Below are 20,402 nucleotides of genomic sequence, written 5' to 3'. Positions count from 1 at the left end.
GCAAATATTTAATTTTTTTGGTATTTAAGCACCTAAAGTATATTTTAGTTATTCAAACCATATTATGATTACTATTTTGTTGTACAATAATGTAGAAATACATTTAAGTATATGATGAAGGATCTAAGTGAAAAAAATTCTCAGTGAGCTGTTGCGCAGCATTTCCAGTTGTGGATAAAGTTGAATCAAGACTTCACGACACTAATATAAACAACAACTTTACGGCAGTGAGTATGGCGTCTCACTTCAGCGGTGTCCTGCAGCTGACAGATCTCGACGATTTTATCACCCCGTCTCAGGTCAGAAACTTCAACTTGTACAACATAACGTTGCAGGATATTACTTTTGGTAGAATGAGATAAGTATTAATGATTCGTCGGCTTTTTGAGTCTGATTTTAACAGCGTAAAAACATGGTGAAGTAACCAGCAATCGGATGTGTAGTTGTTCTTGTCGCCTGTGTTAGTTGATTGAGTAGCGACCCAAACGTAGCACCAATAGTAAACGATTGTTGTCTAAAGATAATCATAAATCGACGTTTACTGTTTGGTTGGGGCGTTGATGCCTCCAAAATACAGGCTTAAAAACACGATAAGCGGCCGTTAGCTTCCTAATGATAATGGGGTGATGTAAGAAGACTGAAGTCAACCCATCTCTGATAATTTGTGACAATAATACTCTCATAGCTTGTGGTAACTTGAAGTCTCTAATTTAAGAACATTAGTGCTGGCACTGACAATTTTATTGTGATGACTCACTGGGGGAGAATTTTGTTTTAGAAATATTGAGAAACAAACAAAACAGTCAGCACGCCAATCAGCAAAATTGTAGTTTATGTAAAACATATTTTCCAGGTAAGCTCAAATGTTCAATAAACCTTGTTTAGTTTCTATTCATCAACATTTTTCATAACTTATCTGGTATATTGACACAGATAATGAGGTAATTTTTAAAGCTTTTAGTATGTTAATGAAACCATTTATCTCTTTGGACTGATATCTACAGGTTATAGCAGTGAACTAGAAGGTAACGTGGCCAGTTTAAAACGAAATTGATATTTTAAAATCCTGTCTAAACAAAAGAACGATACACATTTCCCTTATAGCTCCCATCCAACTATATTGTCATCGATAGAAATGTGATCTGAGCAAAGATGGAATAAGCCAATGCTGATAATAAAGCTACCTTGATTAAAAGAATTCTGTTAATCTGAAGATACAGCATTGTTTATGGCTGACACATTTTAGAACGTGATGACATTAACACGCAAACAAAAAGTGAGACAAGGTTCCAGATTTTTTTTTCTTCCTATTTCTTTATCTGTCATGATTGTTGCTGAAATGATGGAAAACCTTATTTTTGTGGTTTTAAAAAAAATCCAAAAATATGTTGTTTCATATTTGCCCTCTTGTTTCTTTTTTTTTTGTAGGAATGTGTCAAACCAGTCAAAGTAGAGAAAAAACAAGGCAAATCTGTGGCCAAAATACAGATAGAGGATGATGGAAGTTATGTGCAAGTCAACCAGGTGGGTATCATGGCTCGACTGCGTCATGACATTAAAAACCATGTCAGCTAGAACATGAACAGCCTCTAGATTGCATCATTACTGCGTTGTGCTCACTGTTACCTGTAATAGAGCATGCATGCGTTCTGCATACCTGGATGGCTTGGTTATCAAAATTTAAAGGAACTCTGGTTGTGTTGGCCTAATGCTAAACCTTCAGCGTAAGGGAGAAGCAGCTCAGATCTTTTAATATATTAATACAATTTTACAAAAAGGCAAAGTCAGATCATCAGTCGGATCTTTTCAGAGTTTTCTGGAAAAAAAACCCCATTGGTTTTGAATTTTGTTTGCATATCTCCATTAAAACAATTTTACACAGAGCAATGTGCAAGGTCAAAATTATTGCACAAGACGGCACATGCTGCAATGCACAGCACTTTGTACTAAAAATCTATTCATCTGCAGCTGCTCATGGTGCTGCTGTTTATCAAAGCTGTGTTGGCTGAACCTGATGGTAGAGGCATACAGTTTTTACACTTTTAGTACAAATTCTTGTGCACATCCGACTCTGGATGTGATTTCAATGGCGATTACATTATGATAGTAAAACTGCAGGTTTTATGGACATGTAAGCCAAGTACTGAAAGAATTTGAGTGCCATGATTCATTTCTCAATGAATGATCTAAAAAAAAAGTCATCCAGATTTCTCATGACACAAAAGTGCTTGAACAATAGATGGTTCTTGATCTTGTATGACTGGACCTTATCCCACAATTTGTTTTGGGAGTCATTAAAGTCTTAGTGTCTTTGAATTAAACCCACTTGTCGTTGAAGGATGGAGGAAAACAGAAGCTGGAGAGAGCAAAGATCACGCTAAACGACTGCTTGGCCTGCAGTGGCTGCATCACTTCAGCCGAGAGCGTCCTGATCACGCAGCAGAGTCACGAGGAGCTTTTAAAAGTGCTGCGGAACAACAAGGTAGAGCTGCGATGTGTTACTGGGAATAGTTCTGCAATGTTTTTGATCCTGAATTTGCTGTTATTGCTTTCTATCTGCATCGTGACGACTTCCCACGCAGACCAAAGAGACGGAGAAGAAGATTGTAGTGGTGTCAGTATCGCCCCAGTCCAGAGCCTCCCTTGCAGCACATTACAATCTCAGCAGTAGTGAGGCTGGCAGAAAGCTCACTTCTTTCCTCAAAGGCCTTGGTGTGTGCATGTTTCTTTTTGGGGTTTTTAAAATTATTTATTAAATGACACCTAATTGAGGCAGAATAATTTTGTCTTTGTGATGTATTGTTGTCTTCCAGGTGTCCATCATGTGTTTGACACCAGCTTCAGTCGAACGTTCAGCCTGCTGGAGAGTCAGAGGGAGTTTGTGGATCGTTTCAGTCGGAAACAAGAGGACAGCAAAGCCGTGCCCATGCTGACATCCGCCTGCCCAGGTACAGCAGGGGAGAAAAAAAATAAACTTAGTATGCGCACAAAACTCAACAAATTATGTCAAAGTAGTTGTGTATTCACTACTTCATAAAATACAGCTAACGAAAATTACAAAAAATACATGCAGGATGGATCTGTTATGCAGAGAAGACTCACGGCGACTATATTCTCCCGTACATCAGCACCACTCGCTCTCCACAGCAGATGATGGGCTCTCTGGTGAAAAGCTATTTTGCCGAACAGCAGGTATGCTTTGGACCCGATTATAAAATGCCAAGCAAAAGTATTCTTGCGTATCGAACTTTTATTTTTACCTTTTGTCACGTTGCGACCTCGAACTTCAATAATCTTCTTTCAAGAAATGATGTAACAGTGTTACAAACAACAGTGTTGTTGTGGTGGTGCTGCTTTTGGTAGAGAAGCAGTTTAGAGTTAAAAGGAAGATGAATAGATTGGAATATGGGAGAAAAGCCTCTGGAGGTTGCAAGAACCTGAAACAGGATCTCAAAACATCACCCTGTACATAAAATCCTAGATACAACTGACTTGTATCAAAGCATATTTATGTGCTAGAATGGCCTAGTCTAAGTCTAAATAAAACTGAGAATCTGTGGTAGGACTATAAAATATATAGTCCATCCAATCTGACTGAGCTCGATCTAGTTTGGAAAGAGATTGTGAAACTGCGACATGAATAGTTTTGCAAGACACTAAATGTAACTACATATAATAGTGAAGAGTTGCTGATCTGTCTGTGGTTGTTTGTCTCTTAGGGTCTTAGTCCACAGCAGATCTACCACGTGGCTGTGATGCCCTGCTTCGACAAGAAACTCGAGGCATCACGCTCCGACTTCTACCTGAGCAAAGCCGAGACCCGAGAAGTGGATTGTGTCATCACTTCAGGTACACCGGCTGCCCTCATTCTGTCTGTTTTTTATGCTTATGGAAATAAAACACAAAAAAAGCTCTCTTTGCTGCTGCAGGAGAGGTTCAGAAAATGTTGGAGGAGCAGAATGTGTCTCTTTCTGATGTTGAGCCTGCAGCCCTGGACACAATGCAAGTTTTATCCCGTCTTGATGTATTGCTCTCAATCCTTGCAGAATTTAAACCCACACGCTGTGTGTTTCACACAGGTTCAGCAGTGTGTGTGGGGATGAGTTCCTGAGCCATGCTGGGAGTGGTTCGGGAGGTTACCTCCATCATGTGTTCACGTATGCTGCCAAGCAGCTGTTTGGGGAGGAGGTGAAAGAACTCACCTACAAGACGCTCAGGTGAAGGAGGCCTTCAAAATGCACATCTTCTGGTCATAAAGGATCCATTTTTAATTATAAATGTTAAAAAAAACATGATTATGTCTCACTGTTCTCCACTCTGCGATGCAGGAATAAAGACTTCCAGGAGGTGAGACTGGAGAAAGACGGTGCCGTCCTGCTGTGTTTCGCCTCAACTTATGGCTTCCGCAACATTCAGAACCTTGTGCAGAAACTCAAGAGGGGAAAGTCGCCTTACCACTTTGTGGAAGTTATGGCCTGTCCATCAGGTAAACAGGAGAATATTTGCTTTGAAATCTTACCTTGGTGTTCCAAAACACATGCTGTACCTATGAAGCTTCCTGCAGATCATGGTTCTGCAATAAATGCTCAACCGGAAAGGTTTGATAAACAGTTTACATTGTATTAAGCTGTTTTTATAAATTCCAAGGACTTTTCTGAGAGAAAAATTCCCAGAATAGTTTTAGTTCTAGTCCCAGGAGCTTCTTTCATAGTTCTATGTATTTAGGAACCACATCTTGGTTTTATCAATCTATGCTGCATGTTTCACATGTATAAAAATAATGTCTTTTGTCAAAATGAACATGTCTCATTTGTTGTCCTGCAGGCTGTCTAAATGGTGGTGGGCAGGTGAGGCCGACATCCAGTCAAAACCAAAAGGAGCTTCTCCAACAAGTCGAGGAACTCTACAAGGCAGAGCGCCCCCTGTTGCCAGAAAACGACACCCGCGTGGCTGAGTTGTATGAAAGCTGGTTTCACACTCTGGGAGCAGAGAGAGCCAAAGAGCTGCTACACACACAGTACCACGCTGTGGAGAAAATGACCAACGGCCTCACTATAAAGTGGTGATCTGTGCTCTCGTCTAGCCAGCATGATGTTTGCAGACTTTAATTTTGCATTCAGCTTTGGTCCTGACAGAGATGCACATTTTTGATTGTTCTTTTAGGTCTTTTTTTTCCCTGTGGGCCTGATAGTGTGGAATACCAGATTATAAACCAATGTTTCTGCACTGAATAAATGTAACTCTTTACCCGTTCTCCTCTTAATTAGCTAGTAATGTATTTTGTGTGCAATCTGTTACACTCTTTCCAATCATAAATAGGTAAAATATGATCACTCTTTGTTAATTATATGTAAATTTATACAGTTTGAAAACAAAATAAACAATTATTTAATTATTCCAGTGTTGCGTAGCAAAGTGTATTGGGTTGTTTTCTACTTTTCCTGAGGAAATGTAGAAACCAACCTAAAAAGAATTGGTAAAGAATATGCCCCTTTTTTAAAATAAGGCATCTAGGCAATTTCTTTCATTTTTCCAGATTGATGCAACTTTGAGATCATATTTCTTCAACAATCAGACTACTTTGTTCATTTTATTCAAACATGGCATGTTTAGCTGCAGGCAGAACAAAAAGCAATTCACAATGACTTTACCTCTGCAGCTTAAAAAAAAAACTTTTGAGTACTTCTAACTTGACGATTTCGGCCCACGTGGATAAAGCAATAGGAATTTTTTATTTGCATTAAATAAAAGCAATTCGAACTGTTTTAAATATTTGCATCAGAATACTATGAACCGATATCATATAGCATGAATCTCATCAGCCCATGCTAAGTTCACAGTAAATATTCTATTGCCTTGTGACATTTTTGTGTTTTAATATTTATATGTAATTTTTGTTGCATTAAATTTCACTTTAATGTCAAGACTTTTCTACCGATAAAATGTTCTGCATAATCAAATCAGAACTAATATTTGGGCTTCTGAACATTGTCTAAAAACATTTATAAAAATAACTCATCCTGTACATTTAGGCATTTACTCCACATTCAGACTTCACATTTATTAGTATTGCTTTGGATGAATGGATCTGACCACCGATTATGAGCCACAGAAGCAAACAGGGATTTGTAGAACAGGGATTTATAGGGATTTACCTTGTGGTAAATGTGCAAAAATGCTGATTCATAACAAAAATAAAATCCCACTAATATCTCTTAATTTAAGAGAGACAGCTACAGGGCTGCCACGGTCTTTAGCGTGATACAACATTCAGTCACTGTCTTTGATTGCTGGACTTAAATGGTCCTTAGAGCTCATGAGCAAACCCCACTGCAAAGCCAGCATGGCTTGAGGCGGAAGTCTTTCCTTGGGCTTCTTAAATTTATCCATTTCCTTTCTCAGGACTCTCATCACCTCTACCGGCTCCATCTTCCCAGTAAATTTCTGCACTGCTTTCTCCCTGTAATAATAAATTAGGACAAATTAAAAACACAGAAACTGAACATTCCAGCTCACATTCTTCTTATATTAAAAGCTAAAGCAATTTTAAGAAATGTTTCTACATCGTTTCACTTAAAAAAAATACTCATCTAGGTGTACCTTTCGTGTTCCATAAACACTGTATATGAGCTAAACATAAAAACTCACGAGAGGCGGAGAAAAGGGTTGTAATCAAACTCCTCCTTTAGTGTGGATGGTACAGTGGGTTTGTCGTCATCATCTCTTGCCTAGCAATGGAGAGCAAAGCATGCATATGGAAAAAATAAATAAAAAAAGATTCAATTATATGCAGAGCACCTAACACTATTACTATGTCATAGATTATTAAGAAATGACTAAATTAATTTATACTAAGCAGTATTTTAACAACTATGAGAAATAAACACAAAAATCTTTTCTAAACAAACAATTTTTTTTTTTTTGTTAGTTTGTTTGTTTTTTTAACCAAAAAGGCTATAGAAATGTATATGCATTGAACTAAAGTAAATAATTATAAACAGTATCATTATTTAACATTTTTGATGTATTTTACTCACCCTGGCCCAGCTCAGCATCTCTTTAACCTTCTCGTTCTCTGGCTCCACCAGCAGTGCAAACTTTAGGTTCTTGATAGTGTTCTCATGTCCACAGAACACTTTCTGTTTTTAAAAAATATATATATACTTTTAACAGATTCTTGGAGAGGTTTTCTTTGGTGCATCAAGAATTCAACACACTGTCTGTTGTGCTTGAAAGTTTCCCAACTGATTTGAGCATATTAGGAAAAATGTTTGTGGTTAAAGAGAATATCAGACACACCACCACTTTTGGCAACATTGGAGCTTTCCACATTACTTCCTGTCAGAAGAAACTGGAAGGATTTCAACAATGCAGCTGTAGCCATCCCTGATCTCTATGCCAATAAACAGTGACAGTGTGTCAGCCTAAAATGAAGTAGTAGGATATTTTGTGTGTGTGTTTGACTAACTCACTGTTTCTTGAGGTAGGGAAGCAATCACTTTGGTGAGGTTGTGGTGCATCTGTTCTGCTGTGCCCTCCAAAAACCTCCCACATCCACCAATAAACAATGTGTCTCCTGAAAGCCAAATGAGAGAACTAGATGACAAAGACAACTATGGTGCCTCTCCCTTTTTCATTGAACAAAACCAGCTAGTGGTAATTTCTTAATGCAAGAAATGAGAGATTTAACTGGTTATCCAGCCCTTTACGATTAGAAACATAGACCTGTGAACACAGCGGGCGCGTCTGTGCATTCATCCTCCCAGATGTAGTAGCACATATCACCAGAGGTGTGGCAAGGAGTGAACAGGCACTTCACATTGATAGAGTTAAACTGTAAATGGAGAAAATATCGTCATAAACTGCAACCCTGATTGGTAAATGATTTTAGTGTCAAAGGCGACGTCTGTTTACCTTCAGTTCCTGAGAGTCTGTGACTTTATCTGTGAGCCCCTTGATCCGATCATCCGCCCCATAAACCTTGAGGTTAGGAACCTCATTCACCAGAGCCTCATTTCCACGAGCGTGATCCCTGGAAGGACAAATGAAAACAAAGAAAAATAGCTCAGTTGAACAAATATGATGCAGTTACCTACCTCAGTATATTAGGGTATACTGAGGTTTAAAAAGTTATGGATTCAAAACTGCTGACACTTTCCATCATACTGTTTCCAGGGAATGACAGAGATGTTATTTTCACAAGCCTAGGCTGGAGAGTAACATCTGTAGATGGGCAGTCAGAAAGGAACTATGTCTATACTACGCTTCCAAGAAGAACAAATTTACAAATATTTCTGAATATTGTTCCTACACTATAAGCACCACTAACTACTCTTAATAAGATAATGTAGGTATGTAACTAAGCTACTCAGCTCATCAAATTCTATATGAGCTATGGCTCAGCTAATCACACTTGAATAAAAATAGATAATTTGTCAAATTAAAATGATAAGGGACTGAATATGTGCAGTTTGTTTGGACCCATTTTCTAATCTTACCAGTGATAATGCGTTGTGAGAACAGCAATGAGAAACAGGCCTTCTCTTTTGACAATTTCCAGCAGCTGTCAAAAAAAATAAAAAATAAAAATAGTTAGCCATTACATTAAAGAAGCACAAGTAAAATGACAAAAGGCAAAAATAAATAAATTTTTTGTTATAGTTGGCTTTTTTATTATTATTTGCAAAATATGTCACTTCAATGTGTTCCTATCGATACATTTTTCTCAATTAAAAATGTAATACAATTTTTTTAAAAGTGTGATTATTTTCTCTTCCACTGTGAATCCCTTTCACGTCTCACCCGGTGAGGTACAGCGGGGTCCACGGCTATGGCCTGCTTGCTCTGCTCCTCTATCACCAGGTACATGTAGTTGTCCTCCAGGATGGAGATCACCTTCACCTTCATGGCTCTCACGCGCGCATGCACGCACCCTGGCACGCGACGTTTCCGCAAACCAGAACAACACACCTCCTGCAATATCTGTGCTAATTGGTTATTAACCAATCCACACTGTATACCACACTTTGAAAACCCAGCTAGGTTATTAACTAGGTTAAACGCTTTCTCCAGCTTGTTTGACAATAATTTAATCAAAGCGCATCGACTAACAAAAGGTGAAGTTTTTAAAGCTCAGTTTTGCATTCAGACCAGGAAGTTATCGTGACCTAATAAAGCCATTGAGTCAAACGTCATAACACAGACATTTTAATCGAGTCAGAGAAATCCAACCCTTAAGAGGAATACCTAATTTGGTAAAAATCACAGAAATATTCACTGCATATCAGCTAGAATTATTGCTGAGTGTTTATATTGGGCTTTAAAAATTAGTATAATTTCTTTTCACATGATGTCAGTCAGAGCTTAAGGCTGTAAGAGGCCCAAATCATAATCAGCCACCTCAGCTTAACAAAAATTGTTGAAAAATAAATGCATTAAAAAGCATGACATCTATGTTTTTACAAATTGGGAAATCAGCCGCAGTCATTTAATTTAGGATTAGGTATGAATTACTTGATTCACATTTAATTTACAAGTTTATCAAGTTATGCGTAATAAAATAGAATCACACTGGTAAACACCTACAGGGACTTATTTAGTATAGAGATCAATTTTAAATTTACAAAAAAACAAACAAAAAACATTTATTCTCTTAGAGTCATTAAGTATATTTAACCCTCCTTTTATGTTGCGGGTCAAATTGACCTGTTTTAAAATTTAAAAATATTTTACAAATAGTTGAAAGTATTTTTATGCATGAAATGATTTCTATTTGTCTTAATAGATACATTCTATATAAATTGAAAATGGTTCATTTTACACATTTGCAACGCCCCTGCATCTACATATTACATACTGTTCAGATCAATTTGACCCGACAGTCAAGTTGACAAGTTGAAGGGTAAAAAAAATGTCCAATTCTATTTGCTTCCTTGCAACTATTAGACATATTTCAGCACACACATACATGCACACAAAAGCCACCAAAGAAGTACCTTGTCTTATAAAACAGATTTCTGATACATCAGAAAACATCCTTCCATTGACTTTCTTCCAGCAGATGTGTTTTATTGCTTTTTCCAAAGAACATCATGCGGTGCTCTTTTTAGATTGTGGTTTACAAACACTCAGGAAATCTAACAAGTAATGCTGACAACACCAACCACTCGTAATAAAATGAGAAATTAAGTATTCTGTCTAGTTCTGCTGCATTTTACTCAAATGAGGCTTAAAGCAAATATAGAATCAATACAAAGGCAATCAGAATAAAACAATGTTGATCTTAAATGAGATTATTACTTCATATGAAATCCACTTACTATGAACACATATGGCTGATTGTTCCTTACACGGCTCCCTGTTTTATGAAATGGGCCAATTTAAACACTGAATGAAACTGTTAGTACAGCAATATATTAATATATTTTTAAGCATTTACAAATTACAATAAATTCATCTCTTAAAGCCATATATTCTCCAAACCAGTCCCATCACCATCAGTCAAACAAACCTCACAAAACAGGATGAGAACATCTAGTAATTTCATACATCTGAGTCTAAAGTGGTATAACTGGGTACATTCAGTGAGGGGTAAATGTAGTGGATCTATTTTAAATGGTGTTGAGGTTGAATTGTAGTTATTATTTAATATGATGTAGAACCTGCAGTGCTTTAAGAGGGTAAAAACAGGAACACACTGAACTTCACTCCTTCGGGACCCGGAAGCTGTCTTTTTCTTTCCGAAGGCTTCTCATGGTTTCAATGGGATCGGTCTTCTTCACGTGGTCTTGAACAGATTTCTCTCTAAAAGAAACATCAAAGTGAATAAGAGTGAGTTTTAAAAAAAACACCTCTTTTTTTAGCTTTTAAATAAACTCCAATCCTCTAATTGAACAAGTGCTCAGTCAGGCTGTGCATACTTCACTCTCATAAAGGGATTAAATGTAAATTCATCTGCCAAAGTGGACGGGATAGTTGGCTCTCCATCACTACATTTCTCCTGCAGAAAAAAAGAAAAAGCAAACACACAGGAAGCTTTAATCTTTGCAAAGACTGGGATGTTTTTTTTTAGACATCTGATTGAAGCGATGGCACAAAAGTCCAGTACCTTGGCCCATGCAAGCTTCTTCTGAATGACATCATTATGCGGTTCAACATGGCGTGCAAATTTCAGATTGCTGACCGTGTACTCATGGCCACAGTAAACACGCTACAAAGCAAAACAGACGTTAGGTTCCTCCTGTGATAGCAACGAGAAACTATCAGGTTATGTTGCAAACAACAACAAAAAAACAATAAAAGCTTAGGATATCTTATTGTTTCAAGTAGTCTACCTTTTAAGATTCATTGGAGGGAAAAAAAATCAGCAATGATGTGTTTATATTTTAAAGTACAACAGTGTGAAATTATCATGAACATTCCATCAGTACAGTTTGGATAATGTAGTAAAGTAGATTAAAATACAGATAGATGGGATCTGTTTTTCAGATTCAGATTTATTTTTGTTATTACAATTTCTAACATAAACTTTTAAAAATAGTGCATTATTCTTATTTCAGTTCCACAGTTATGAATAACCACTTTGTGTCAGGTTATCATGTAAAATCCCAAGTAAATACACAAATATTTGATTTACACGGTGCGACATTTACCGTTTCAGGGGGAAGACGTCCCAGGATTTCAATCAAGGCTTTGTACATCTGCTCTGCCGTACCCTCGAAGAATTTACCACAGCCGGCCACAAATAACGTGTCACCTGCATGTTGAAAAAGAAAGAAAAAGAAAAAAAAACAAGAGAGAGGGATGCAACTTATATTGCATTTAACCAAAACGTGTAAGAAAGGTCACAGCATTTGCAAACCTGTGAAAACAGCAGGTGGCTCAGAGCTGCTTTCTTTAGTCACATAGTAACAGATGTGGCCGGTTGTGTGACAGGGTGTGTACAAGCATTTCACATTGAGTGAGCCAAGCTTTAAAAGAAAATAAAAAAACAAATAAAAGATAAGCTCTTTAGCCGGGGGGAGCTTACTGTAGTATTATAATAAGAAAAGAACAATGCTACACTCTTACCTTGAAGGTGTTTGAGTGGGAAACTTTCTTTGTTATTGCATCAACTCTGTCATCTCCTCCGTAGACCTTCAGCCCCGGCATCAGCTTCACCATCTTCTCATTTCCACCTGCATGATCCCTACAAGAGCAGAAGAAGAGGCGAGTTGCAGGTATAAAACATGCATGGATGGAAAAAGCCTGAACTGTGTAAGGCCGGTACATGGGTTAAACTTGTTAATGCTAAACGTTAATATGAAGCATACCAGTGATGATGGGTGGTCAGAACGGTTGTGAGTTTAACGCCATGCTTTCTGACAGCTTCCACAACCTGATGAAGACAGAAAAAGAACTGAGGTTATGTTGAAGAGTAAGGTTATGTTAGTGGCGCAAAAACGGCTGGTGAGAGCTAAAATGGGATTCAATCGTGCTGTGAATCAAGCAAGGAAAGACTGATAGTGGAGGCTTTTTATGTCGGGTTGAGTCACCTGGTGTGAAGAAGATTTTAAGACGTAAAAGGAGTTTGTGTCAATAGAGCCTTGAATGTGTTCAAAGACACTGAGCATACGAGGTGTTTACATTATATACTGCATAGACCGGGGATGACCATCTCCAGTCCTAAACATCCAGCATCCCACTTGTTTAACACATCTAAATGAAAAAAAAACACACAAACAAAAAAACACAACAGAAAAATAAGAGACTGAAAAAATAAAACCCATAACATATGAATGGTTTATTAACATTTCTCTTCAAAATGTAATGGCACACTGGGGATATTCGGTCCTTAATGTAGTAGTGTTTAAACAAAGACACATTAAAAAACATATTGAACACCCTCCGCCAAGAAAAAAAAAAATCTTATTTATCATCTATCAATTTCTACGGCCTCGTCTGCTGTAGGGTGGAAGAGGGCTGGGTCTAGAGTCTGTCTGTGTTGTCATAGGGTGAGAGGTGGAGAACGTCACAGAACAAACAGAAAGACACAAGGCAAACAACCATGCACACTCACTTCTTAAGTTAATCTAAAACTAGGTATTAAATCAACATGTCTGCAGCTGGTCTTCAGCGTGATTAATGGTTCTCCAAGTTATCTGAAGTTAGTTCAAACTTTCTCTTTGGACTTTGGATACTTTCTCATTCATTCTCTGTTCTAAGGTCAAATTTAAAATGCTTTTTGAAGCAGATGTGTTAATATCAATGAGCCCGCAGTTGCTGATTTTACTCCAGTCACTTGACTGACTGAGTCATCCTCTCAAAATCCCTTTATTTTCAAAAGTTGCAGAGATTCCCATGCTTTATGTAATTAAAGCATAAAGCTTTAATAACATAAAGCTTATTATGTTATTAATAGCTTTATTAATAACATAATAAAGCTATTATTATGTTAAGCCACACAGAAGCTGTGTGGCTACTGTATCATAGCCACACAGCTTACAGTATCTCTCTCATGTTTGATTCACCGAGACAGAAATAGTTCTCAAGTTCCAAGAGAAATATATAAATTTAATATTTCATCAGCCTATGCAAGGATAAAGGAATAAAATGATTTTCAAAGAAAAGGTTTGCAAAACCACATAAAACCAGCTTATGCTGCTTTTCAAAAACTTTACCTACACATTTCATTTGCCATCATAAATACAGACCTTTATTGGCTCCACTGGATCAACAATGGCAGCTTCTTTTGACTCTTCATCGATCAGCAGATACATGTAGTTGTCACTGAGCGCCGGCAGAAGTTCGACCCTCATGTTGGCTTGTTGGACCAGGTGGGATTTCCTCACCGTGCTGTGAAGGAGAGCGGCTGTCTGGGCTTTCACTTCCACAGGTGCTTCATGGAAGGACACAAGACCACATGTGTTGATAGAAACACTCTGACTTTATACTGTGACCGCAGTTTGCTCATTAAAACATATTTTATGATATTAAAAGTAAAAGTATACGAACGGCGTGTTGACGACCCTAAAATTAAACGTTAGCTAAAGCTTCCTCTTTAAAGACACAATCGGGTTACTTTTTAGTTAATATTTGAACATCAGTTACAACTTCACTGTATCAGATTTTATAAATAAGTATTGTCATAACAATACAGAGAAAGGCCAGCTGTATTCACTCGCCTCACTGGAGACACAAACATAAACACATCATCAACATTTAAGGACGTGACATCGAATTTAATCAGGCTAACATGCTAGCCAACTATCAAAGATTTCGGACATACCAAACTTTATTGCTGTAGCTGCTCCTATCAGAGTGCAGGCACTCCCCACAAGTGACTTGATTAACATTACAGTTACTAAAATCTTATCACGGCCGAACTAACCAGAAAAGTTTGGTTTTGGTTCAGTTCCGCCTCCGCCTCCTTATCAGCGCCATCCTCCTAGACATTACCAATCAAATCTTGAAGGTATTTTTGTCTAAATAATGATAATCAGTCTGTAGCTACGCATTTGATCAACACTTACCGTTTATTTTGTTTACGTGATAAACATTTATGTGACAAATATTTACGTCATAAACAGATCAAATATGAAAATGAATGGCTTTGTTCTCAAGTTTTATTTACGTATAAGTTTCCTCTGGCTTGCCGTAGGTTGATGATCAAGTTCTTTGGCATAGAACTTGGTATAGATACAGGCGCGTTAGACTCCGCATAACCTCCTGGTTGAGACGTCGCCGCCATATTGTTAGTGTTAGAGTTAATTCAATAAGTCCTAAACTTATTTTTTTATTATTAGATAATATTTGTGTCAGTGTACTTGATTTTGTTATATTCAGTTGGATTTGTTCATTTTCATTTCATTGCATCTTTTTATTTTATCTTACTGATTTATTTATTTATTCTATTCACCTTAAAATCGTTGTTGCTTGTAAATGTACTATAACCCAAAATAACCCTGTATGGATAAAAGGGTGTAAAAGTAGTGTAGATATAGGTGAGTAGACAGAAAAAAAGTGATTCACAAATATATAAATTGACTGATGTACAGAGAGAAGAATTGTGTGGAGAAATGGATGGATAGTATATTTTCACAAACAAATTGTTTTGATTTCCAGATAGTTCTAAAATTTGGGCTGCATGGTTTAACAGCTAGCATAGTTGCCTTGCAACAAGAAGATTTTGGGTTCAAGTCCCAGCCTGTTCTCCATATTCTCTTTGGATAATATGGTCCTCTCAATCCATATGTGTGTGTGTCTTGTGTTGACCTGCAATGTATTGGGGACCTTTCCAGTGTGTACCCAACCTTTCCAGTGTGTACCCAACCTGAATGAACTGAAATTCTTTCCTTCTTTCAAAGGCAAACCTGCCACTCGTAATATGGCGGGCTTGCTGAAGCGTCGTCTCTTCGGGTAAGCGAAGCAAGAGCGGCATCTAATTCCTATATGTCTATGGTTTTACTTAAGGTCGGTCAAAGTTTCCAGGGCTGACCTGTCAAGCTACACCCACTAAGCTAAAGTTTGCCCATGATGGCATCACGGAATATTTCTCGGTTCTGGGAATGGGGACGGAAGATAATTTGCGTGGGGAGAAACTACGCAGAACACGCAAAAGAGCTTAAAAACGCCATTCCTACAGAGCCTGTCCTGTTCCTGAAACCGCCATCTGCATATGTGAGAGAGGGCTCCCCCATCCTGGTGCCTCTCTACAGCAGCAACCTGCACCACGAGGTGGAGTTAGGGGTGGTCATCGGCAAAGGGGGTACAGCCATTCCCCAGTCCGCCGCCATGGAGCACGTAGCGGGGTACGCGCTGTGCTTGGACATGACAGCCCGGGACATCCAGGACAAGTGTAAGTCCAAGGGTCTGCCCTGGACCCTGGCCAAGGCCTTCAACACCTCCTGCCCTGTCAGCGACTTCATCCCTAAAGATCGCATCCCTGACCCGGGGAACGTCAAGCTCTGGCTGAAAGTGAACGACCAGCTTCGGCAGAGCGGCTGCACCTCGCAGATGATCTTCTCGGTACCCTATCTGATCAGCTACATTAGCGAATTCATCAGCCTGGAAGAGGGGGATCTCATCCTGACCGGGACCCCTAAAGGGGTCTCCGCCGTGCAGGAGCACGATGAGCTGCAGGCTGGCATCGAGGACGTAGTTACTATAAATTTCAAAGTGGAGAGACCAGACCACTAGGAGGAAGAAATCCGCAAACTGACTGAGAGAAACCAGCAGATGGCAACACTGAGCCACAAACTATGATTATTTTCCCTAATTGGGATTTGGTTGATTTAGAGATTGCTGCGTGATCAGGTTAATCTAAGCCTGACTCTTCTATTATTTTGTATTGTTGACTGAACTCAAATCTGGGTCAAGGATATAAACATCTTTTAATGGACTATATATCAGCAGAGATTTAAGAATGTTGACAAACACTTTGATAAAGTGCTTTATTACAAAGATTCATTGTCTGAAATTCAACTATAAGTAAAATTAATAATTTTTTTACACGTGATTCTTTTTCTGATTCCAGGATTGTTTTTTAATAAAAAAAAAAGATTTTTGTGGCATGAAATTATTTTAGGTATTCCTTTAAGTTACTTCAATACATTTCCATTCCTCCAACTAATTTGATCCTAAATTTCTAGAAAATATAAAGAAATGTACTCATTTTTACATAGTTAAAATTAATTAAAACCGACACTGTCCAGCTTTCTAATCCTACAATCAGACAAAGATTTTAAGAGAAGTGGCAAAATTCACCTTAAAAGCAATAAAATTGTGGCTAAAGAGATTAGTAAAGTATGGACAGTCTCCAGATTTCATCTTACAGTACATGTGTATTGAAAGCTGAGGCTCTGAGGTGCCAAGCTGCTGCCAAAAACCTTGAAGGATTGCAGGATGGATAAAGGAGAGCGGCAAAATCCCCGATGTGTGCAAACATGGTGACCAACTATAAAACCATCTCACTGCAATGCTTGCCAATAAAACACATTCTCAAAGCCAAGTGCTAACCCATGTTTTGTTGGGAATCAATCACCCTCTTTCACTCAGTGACATGCAAATCAATTTGAACTTCTATGAAATGTACTTTTTTCAGATCTTTGGTTAATTCGCTCTCTGTTTATGACTAAATGCATTTTTTTAGTGTTTTGTCTTTTTTTTAAAAAGAGACTTTTTGTTTCGTTGCAAGTGAGCAAACTTACAAAATCAAACCCTCACTGCATTTCCAGAAATTTTTGTTTGGCTTTCAGCTTCATTTTTGTAAATAGCTGTATCGGTAAAGGATTTTTTTTCTAAGGACACATGCTACGAAATCATCCTCTTTGGTTGTGCTTAAGTTTGGAAAAGCTTTTACTACGTTCTGGATTTGCTGAGATCAGTTTTCCTGCAATGGTTGTATTAAATCACGCGCAATCCTCTGCTCAAAGTGAGAAAAACAATGCCAACATGTAACAAATTATCAGCGACTCCTCAGTGCTTAAATAGCAATGTTGATGTGTGCTTTTAACATAACATAATCACATTGTTGAGAGGTGCCTTTTCACAGCTTTCCCAGGTTCGGCCGCTGTTCTCCCACGGGCTTCTCTCTTTTCAACATCAAACAAAGTCTCCATCAACCTGTCCCAGGCTCCTTTTCTGTAACCTGAGTCAGAAAACATCATCATGCCTCACCTGTAGGGCATGTTGTCTGGAAGACTCACCTGGTCGTCAGGGAACACATGTGTCCATCATTCTAACATTTATCACAAAATTTAATAAGAGCTAGGAGCTGGGAAACATATCCACAGACCAGTTTCCCCCACCACAGAGTAAGAGTGGAGCTTTGTGTCACTTATGTCCACAGCAGATGTTGTCTTTTATGAGATATGAATCATACAACTCCTCTTCTTTTGTGTGACTGGAGGTATTACCTTCTCCCGGCTATTAACAAAGGCTTCAAAGCCAGAGCCCGGCTCTGATTTAACGCTCACCACATTAACCGGGGATGTTGTCATCAAGCCCGGGCCCACAAAGGTACATTTGACTCTTCTGAGGGGAGCCTGGATTACACGGAGACCACAGGTTTCCGATCTAACACAAGCCAACGGTGACGTCAGCCTGGAGAAAACGGAGCCAAGCCGTGGCCCTGTAAGGGGAATGAAGACATCAGAGGACATTTTCACACACCTGTCAGCGTAGCGTTGGCACTGTGTCCCTGCATAAGTTATTGTTGAGGATCAAACAATCACAAGACAGGATTTTAACAGAGGTAAAAATAAATTAAATTAAAGTATTTATTTTAATACCAGAAAAAATACACCTTCCTAAAAACTAAATAAAATTAAACATTATTAAAAATAAAGAAAAAATAAAACAAACAAATGTTCATGTAAAGAAACAAAATATAAATACACTACGATAACAATAAAAAGTATAATAAATGTCAATATAAACATAATTTATATTGATGTTTATCAATATAAATAAAATTTATCAATATAAATAAAATTCTATATTAATTTATATTAATATAAATAAATTTATGGCTGACAACTAAAAATAAATATAAAACAGTAAATATCTAAATATTCCTATAAATAAATAAAAGTGAGGTAAACATAAAAATCTAAGCAAAAGTCAAAGAGAATTTAAATGAGATATGGTTAGATCAACATCTGTGTAGTTATTATTAACAATGTAACTCTTAGCCCGTTTCACTTCCCTACAATAAGTCATAAATAGACCAATATATCGGAACATGATCTGAAATTATCTGAAACATGCGCATTTTAAGTATGAGACAGGGCATCCCCAGAATCAGAACCAATCATTAAGAAGCAGATTTTAGGTTTTATGCTCCAATAAGCTGCATCAAACTTCCAGAAAACTGCAAAGTGCTGAGGCACTGAGACCAAGCACGCATCTGTTCAGTTGCCTTTGATTGATAATAAATGGAACATGGATTAATTCTACTCAAAAGTAAAATGTTCCATTATTCGACTAATATAAGTTCAAAAACCTTGACAAAGGATCATAACTCAATACATAACTCAATGTCATTTGGATGAAATTCAATGTTACCTTATGTGAACTTAAATTATTAGAATAAATCCATTAATGACACTTGACACTGCCCATTCTCTTGCAGAAGAAGGCCTGCTTGATTCTTTCTGGAAGAAAAAATCAAAGTGCTTTGCTGTCTGGCAATCTGCATCTTGTCTGTCTGCATTTTCGGAATGGCAATTTGTGATGCCTGGCTTTGCGTGCTGCTCTGAATGCCACCAGACGGGTCTGTGGTGTGGCTATTTTGAGGACACAACCACCAACACTCAGAAGTTTAGGAGGCTCTGAGTCAGAGAGGACATGGAAGACATGGAACATCACAGGGAATCACGCTCACAGGGTTACAAATTGGCTTAATTTGTTATTTTCTAGACACGCAGAAGGGCTATCTTGCATGTCAGGACTGTAAATGTGTTATTGTAGCACGTTAACCACATGCCCACTGTTTTTTTCTAATGTATCCTGAAGTTTTGACAGGCTGTAACTGATATTCACGCATAATTACCATGCTTTACAAAAAAAAAAAGAAAAAAGAAAAATCCACATCCTTTGAAATTTTTCACACTGTGTCATTCCACAAACATTTAAAAACCCCTGGTTGGAATTTAGAACCACTGCTCACTATTACAACTTCATGTCTGCTAACTTATGTCACTAACACCTTCAAACATCTGAAGACTGACAGTTTTTGCCCGTTGATCTAGTTTACGTTGTGCCTCGCACCCTTGTGCCACCCTTTTGAACTTTTCCTTTCCTTTTCATGTGACAGCAGTAAACTTTAATGTATTTTAGTGACAGTAAAAGCACTGAAAACTGTGTTGACCCATCCTTCCCTTTCAAACAGCCCAGGCTCAGGGTGATTAGATGGAGAGCGTTAGTAAACATAAGTTTTCAAGTCTTACCACTGGTTTTTGGTTGGATTTATGTTCGGGCTTTGACTTGATTGCACATGATTTAAGCCATTCCATTTTAGCACTTGTTGTTTGGGGTTGTTGTCCTGCTTTTGCTGCTGTTAAGAAGGTTTCCTCCAGTATTGTCCCACATTCAGCTCCATCTTTCCACGAACTCTGACTTCCCATAGGATGATGGTGCCACCACCGGTGTGGATAGAGCCAAACTGCATGCTGCACTGTAAAAAAAAAAAAAAAAAAAAAAGAAGAAGAAGAAAAACTCTAATTTACGGTAAAATACCAGCAGCTGTAGTTGCCAGAATTTTACCATATGTGGTATAGTACGGTAAATTTTTTATTTTTTTTATTTTTGTAATTTTTTTATACATATGTACCTTTTGATCCTAATGATGCTGCTGGTTCAGTATTGTTCACCAACAAACCCCACAGGTAGAAGTTGCCTTTCTTCAAATCAAATTGCACAAA

At 37.9% G+C, this 20,402-nt stretch overlaps 4 protein-coding genes across 6 annotated transcripts; 2 read left to right on the top strand and 2 right to left on the bottom strand.

The window, feature by feature from the left end:
• Positions 1-208: 208 nt before the first annotated feature.
• narfl (nuclear prelamin A recognition factor-like) lies at positions 209-5,395 on the top strand. Its single transcript, XM_044101210.1, has 11 exons — positions 209-299; positions 1,429-1,524; positions 2,339-2,482; positions 2,583-2,712; positions 2,814-2,948; positions 3,074-3,192; positions 3,720-3,849; positions 3,930-4,002; positions 4,080-4,217; positions 4,329-4,486; positions 4,825-5,395. Exons 1-11 carry the CDS (start codon positions 234-236, stop codon positions 5,064-5,066), a joined length of 1,431 nt encoding a protein of 476 aa, XP_043957145.1. The 5' UTR covers positions 209-233; the 3' UTR covers positions 5,067-5,395.
• Positions 5,396-5,576: 181 nt separating this feature from the next.
• LOC122822499 (hydroxyacylglutathione hydrolase-like protein) lies at positions 5,577-9,198 on the bottom strand. Its single transcript, XM_044101214.1, has 8 exons — positions 8,803-9,198; positions 8,499-8,563; positions 7,915-8,032; positions 7,726-7,834; positions 7,473-7,576; positions 7,038-7,139; positions 6,649-6,728; positions 5,577-6,460 (listed from the first exon to the last, which is right to left on the bottom strand). Exons 1-8 carry the CDS (start codon positions 8,905-8,907, stop codon positions 6,271-6,273), a joined length of 873 nt encoding a protein of 290 aa, XP_043957149.1. The 5' UTR covers positions 8,908-9,198; the 3' UTR covers positions 5,577-6,270.
• Positions 9,199-10,042: 844 nt separating this feature from the next.
• On the bottom strand, positions 10,043-14,527 carry LOC122822498 (hydroxyacylglutathione hydrolase, mitochondrial-like). 3 transcript variants are annotated; one of them, XM_044101212.1, is made up of 10 exons: positions 14,511-14,527; positions 14,369-14,425; positions 13,692-13,876; positions 12,312-12,376; positions 12,070-12,187; positions 11,861-11,969; positions 11,652-11,755; positions 11,108-11,209; positions 10,920-10,999; positions 10,043-10,803 (listed from the first exon to the last, which is right to left on the bottom strand). In XM_044101212.1, the coding sequence occupies exons 3-10, from the start codon at positions 13,794-13,796 to the stop codon at positions 10,704-10,706; spliced, it is 783 nt and encodes a 260-aa protein (XP_043957147.1). In that variant the 5' UTR covers positions 13,797-13,876; positions 14,369-14,425; positions 14,511-14,527; the 3' UTR covers positions 10,043-10,703. The 3 variants fall into 3 exon arrangements, with proteins under 3 accessions (XP_043957147.1, XP_043957146.1, XP_043957148.1); XM_044101211.1 differs by lacking the exon at positions 14,511-14,527 and having other exon boundaries at positions 14,267-14,422; XM_044101213.1 differs by lacking the exons at positions 14,369-14,425; positions 14,511-14,527 and adding an exon at positions 12,534-12,696 and having other exon boundaries at positions 13,692-13,831.
• An 861-nt stretch (positions 14,528-15,388) lies between these two features.
• Positions 15,389-16,316, top strand: fahd1 (fumarylacetoacetate hydrolase domain containing 1). The gene has a single exon (XM_044101209.1). The coding sequence runs from the start codon at positions 15,511-15,513 to the stop codon at positions 16,174-16,176; it is 666 nt and encodes a 221-aa protein (XP_043957144.1). The 5' UTR covers positions 15,389-15,510; the 3' UTR covers positions 16,177-16,316.
• The last annotated feature ends 4,086 nt before the right edge of the window (positions 16,317-20,402 follow it).

The sequence above is a fragment of the Gambusia affinis genome, linkage group LG19, assembly GCF_019740435.1.
Source record: "Gambusia affinis linkage group LG19, SWU_Gaff_1.0, whole genome shotgun sequence".
Lineage (NCBI taxonomy): Eukaryota > Metazoa > Chordata > Actinopteri > Cyprinodontiformes > Poeciliidae > Gambusia > Gambusia affinis.
This window is presented reverse-complemented; position numbering and strand designations above follow the sequence as displayed.

What these genes read in the sequence shown, in the direction of transcription:
- narfl (XM_044101210.1), top strand. Translation starts at nt 234, where the DNA reads ATGGCGTCTCACTTCAGCGGTGTCCTGCAGCTGACAGATCTCGACGAT. An exon ending in AAGTGCTGCGGAACAACAAG is followed by an intron (nt 2,483 to 2,582) that starts GTAGAGCTGCGA and finishes CTTCCCACGCAG; the next exon opens with ACCAAAGAGACGGAGAAGAA. An exon ending in GGATTGTGTCATCACTTCAG is followed by an intron (nt 3,850 to 3,929) that starts GTACACCGGCTG and finishes TTGCTGCTGCAG; the next exon opens with GAGAGGTTCAGAAAATGTTG.
- LOC122822499 (XM_044101214.1), bottom strand. Translation starts at nt 8,907, where the DNA reads ATGAAGGTGAAGGTGATCTCCATCCTGGAGGACAACTACATGTACCTG. An exon ending in CTTCCCTACCTCAAGAAACA is followed by an intron (nt 7,140 to 7,472) that starts GTGAGTTAGTCA and finishes TTTTAAAAACAG; the next exon opens with AAAGTGTTCTGTGGACATGA. An exon ending in AGATGCTGAGCTGGGCCAGG is followed by an intron (nt 6,729 to 7,037) that starts GTGAGTAAAATA and finishes CTCCATTGCTAG; the next exon opens with GCAAGAGATGATGACGACAA.
- LOC122822498 (XM_044101211.1), bottom strand. Translation starts at nt 14,333, where the DNA reads ATGTTAATCAAGTCACTTGTGGGGAGTGCCTGCACTCTGATAGGAGCA. An exon ending in AGCTACAGCAATAAAGTTTG is followed by an intron (nt 13,877 to 14,266) that starts GTATGTCCGAAA and finishes CCTTCCATGAAG; the next exon opens with CACCTGTGGAAGTGAAAGCC. An exon ending in AATCCCTTTATGAGAGTGAA is followed by an intron (nt 10,804 to 10,919) that starts GTATGCACAGCC and finishes TGTTTCTTTTAG; the next exon opens with AGAGAAATCTGTTCAAGACC.
- fahd1 (XM_044101209.1), top strand. Translation starts at nt 15,511, where the DNA reads ATGATGGCATCACGGAATATTTCTCGGTTCTGGGAATGGGGACGGAAG.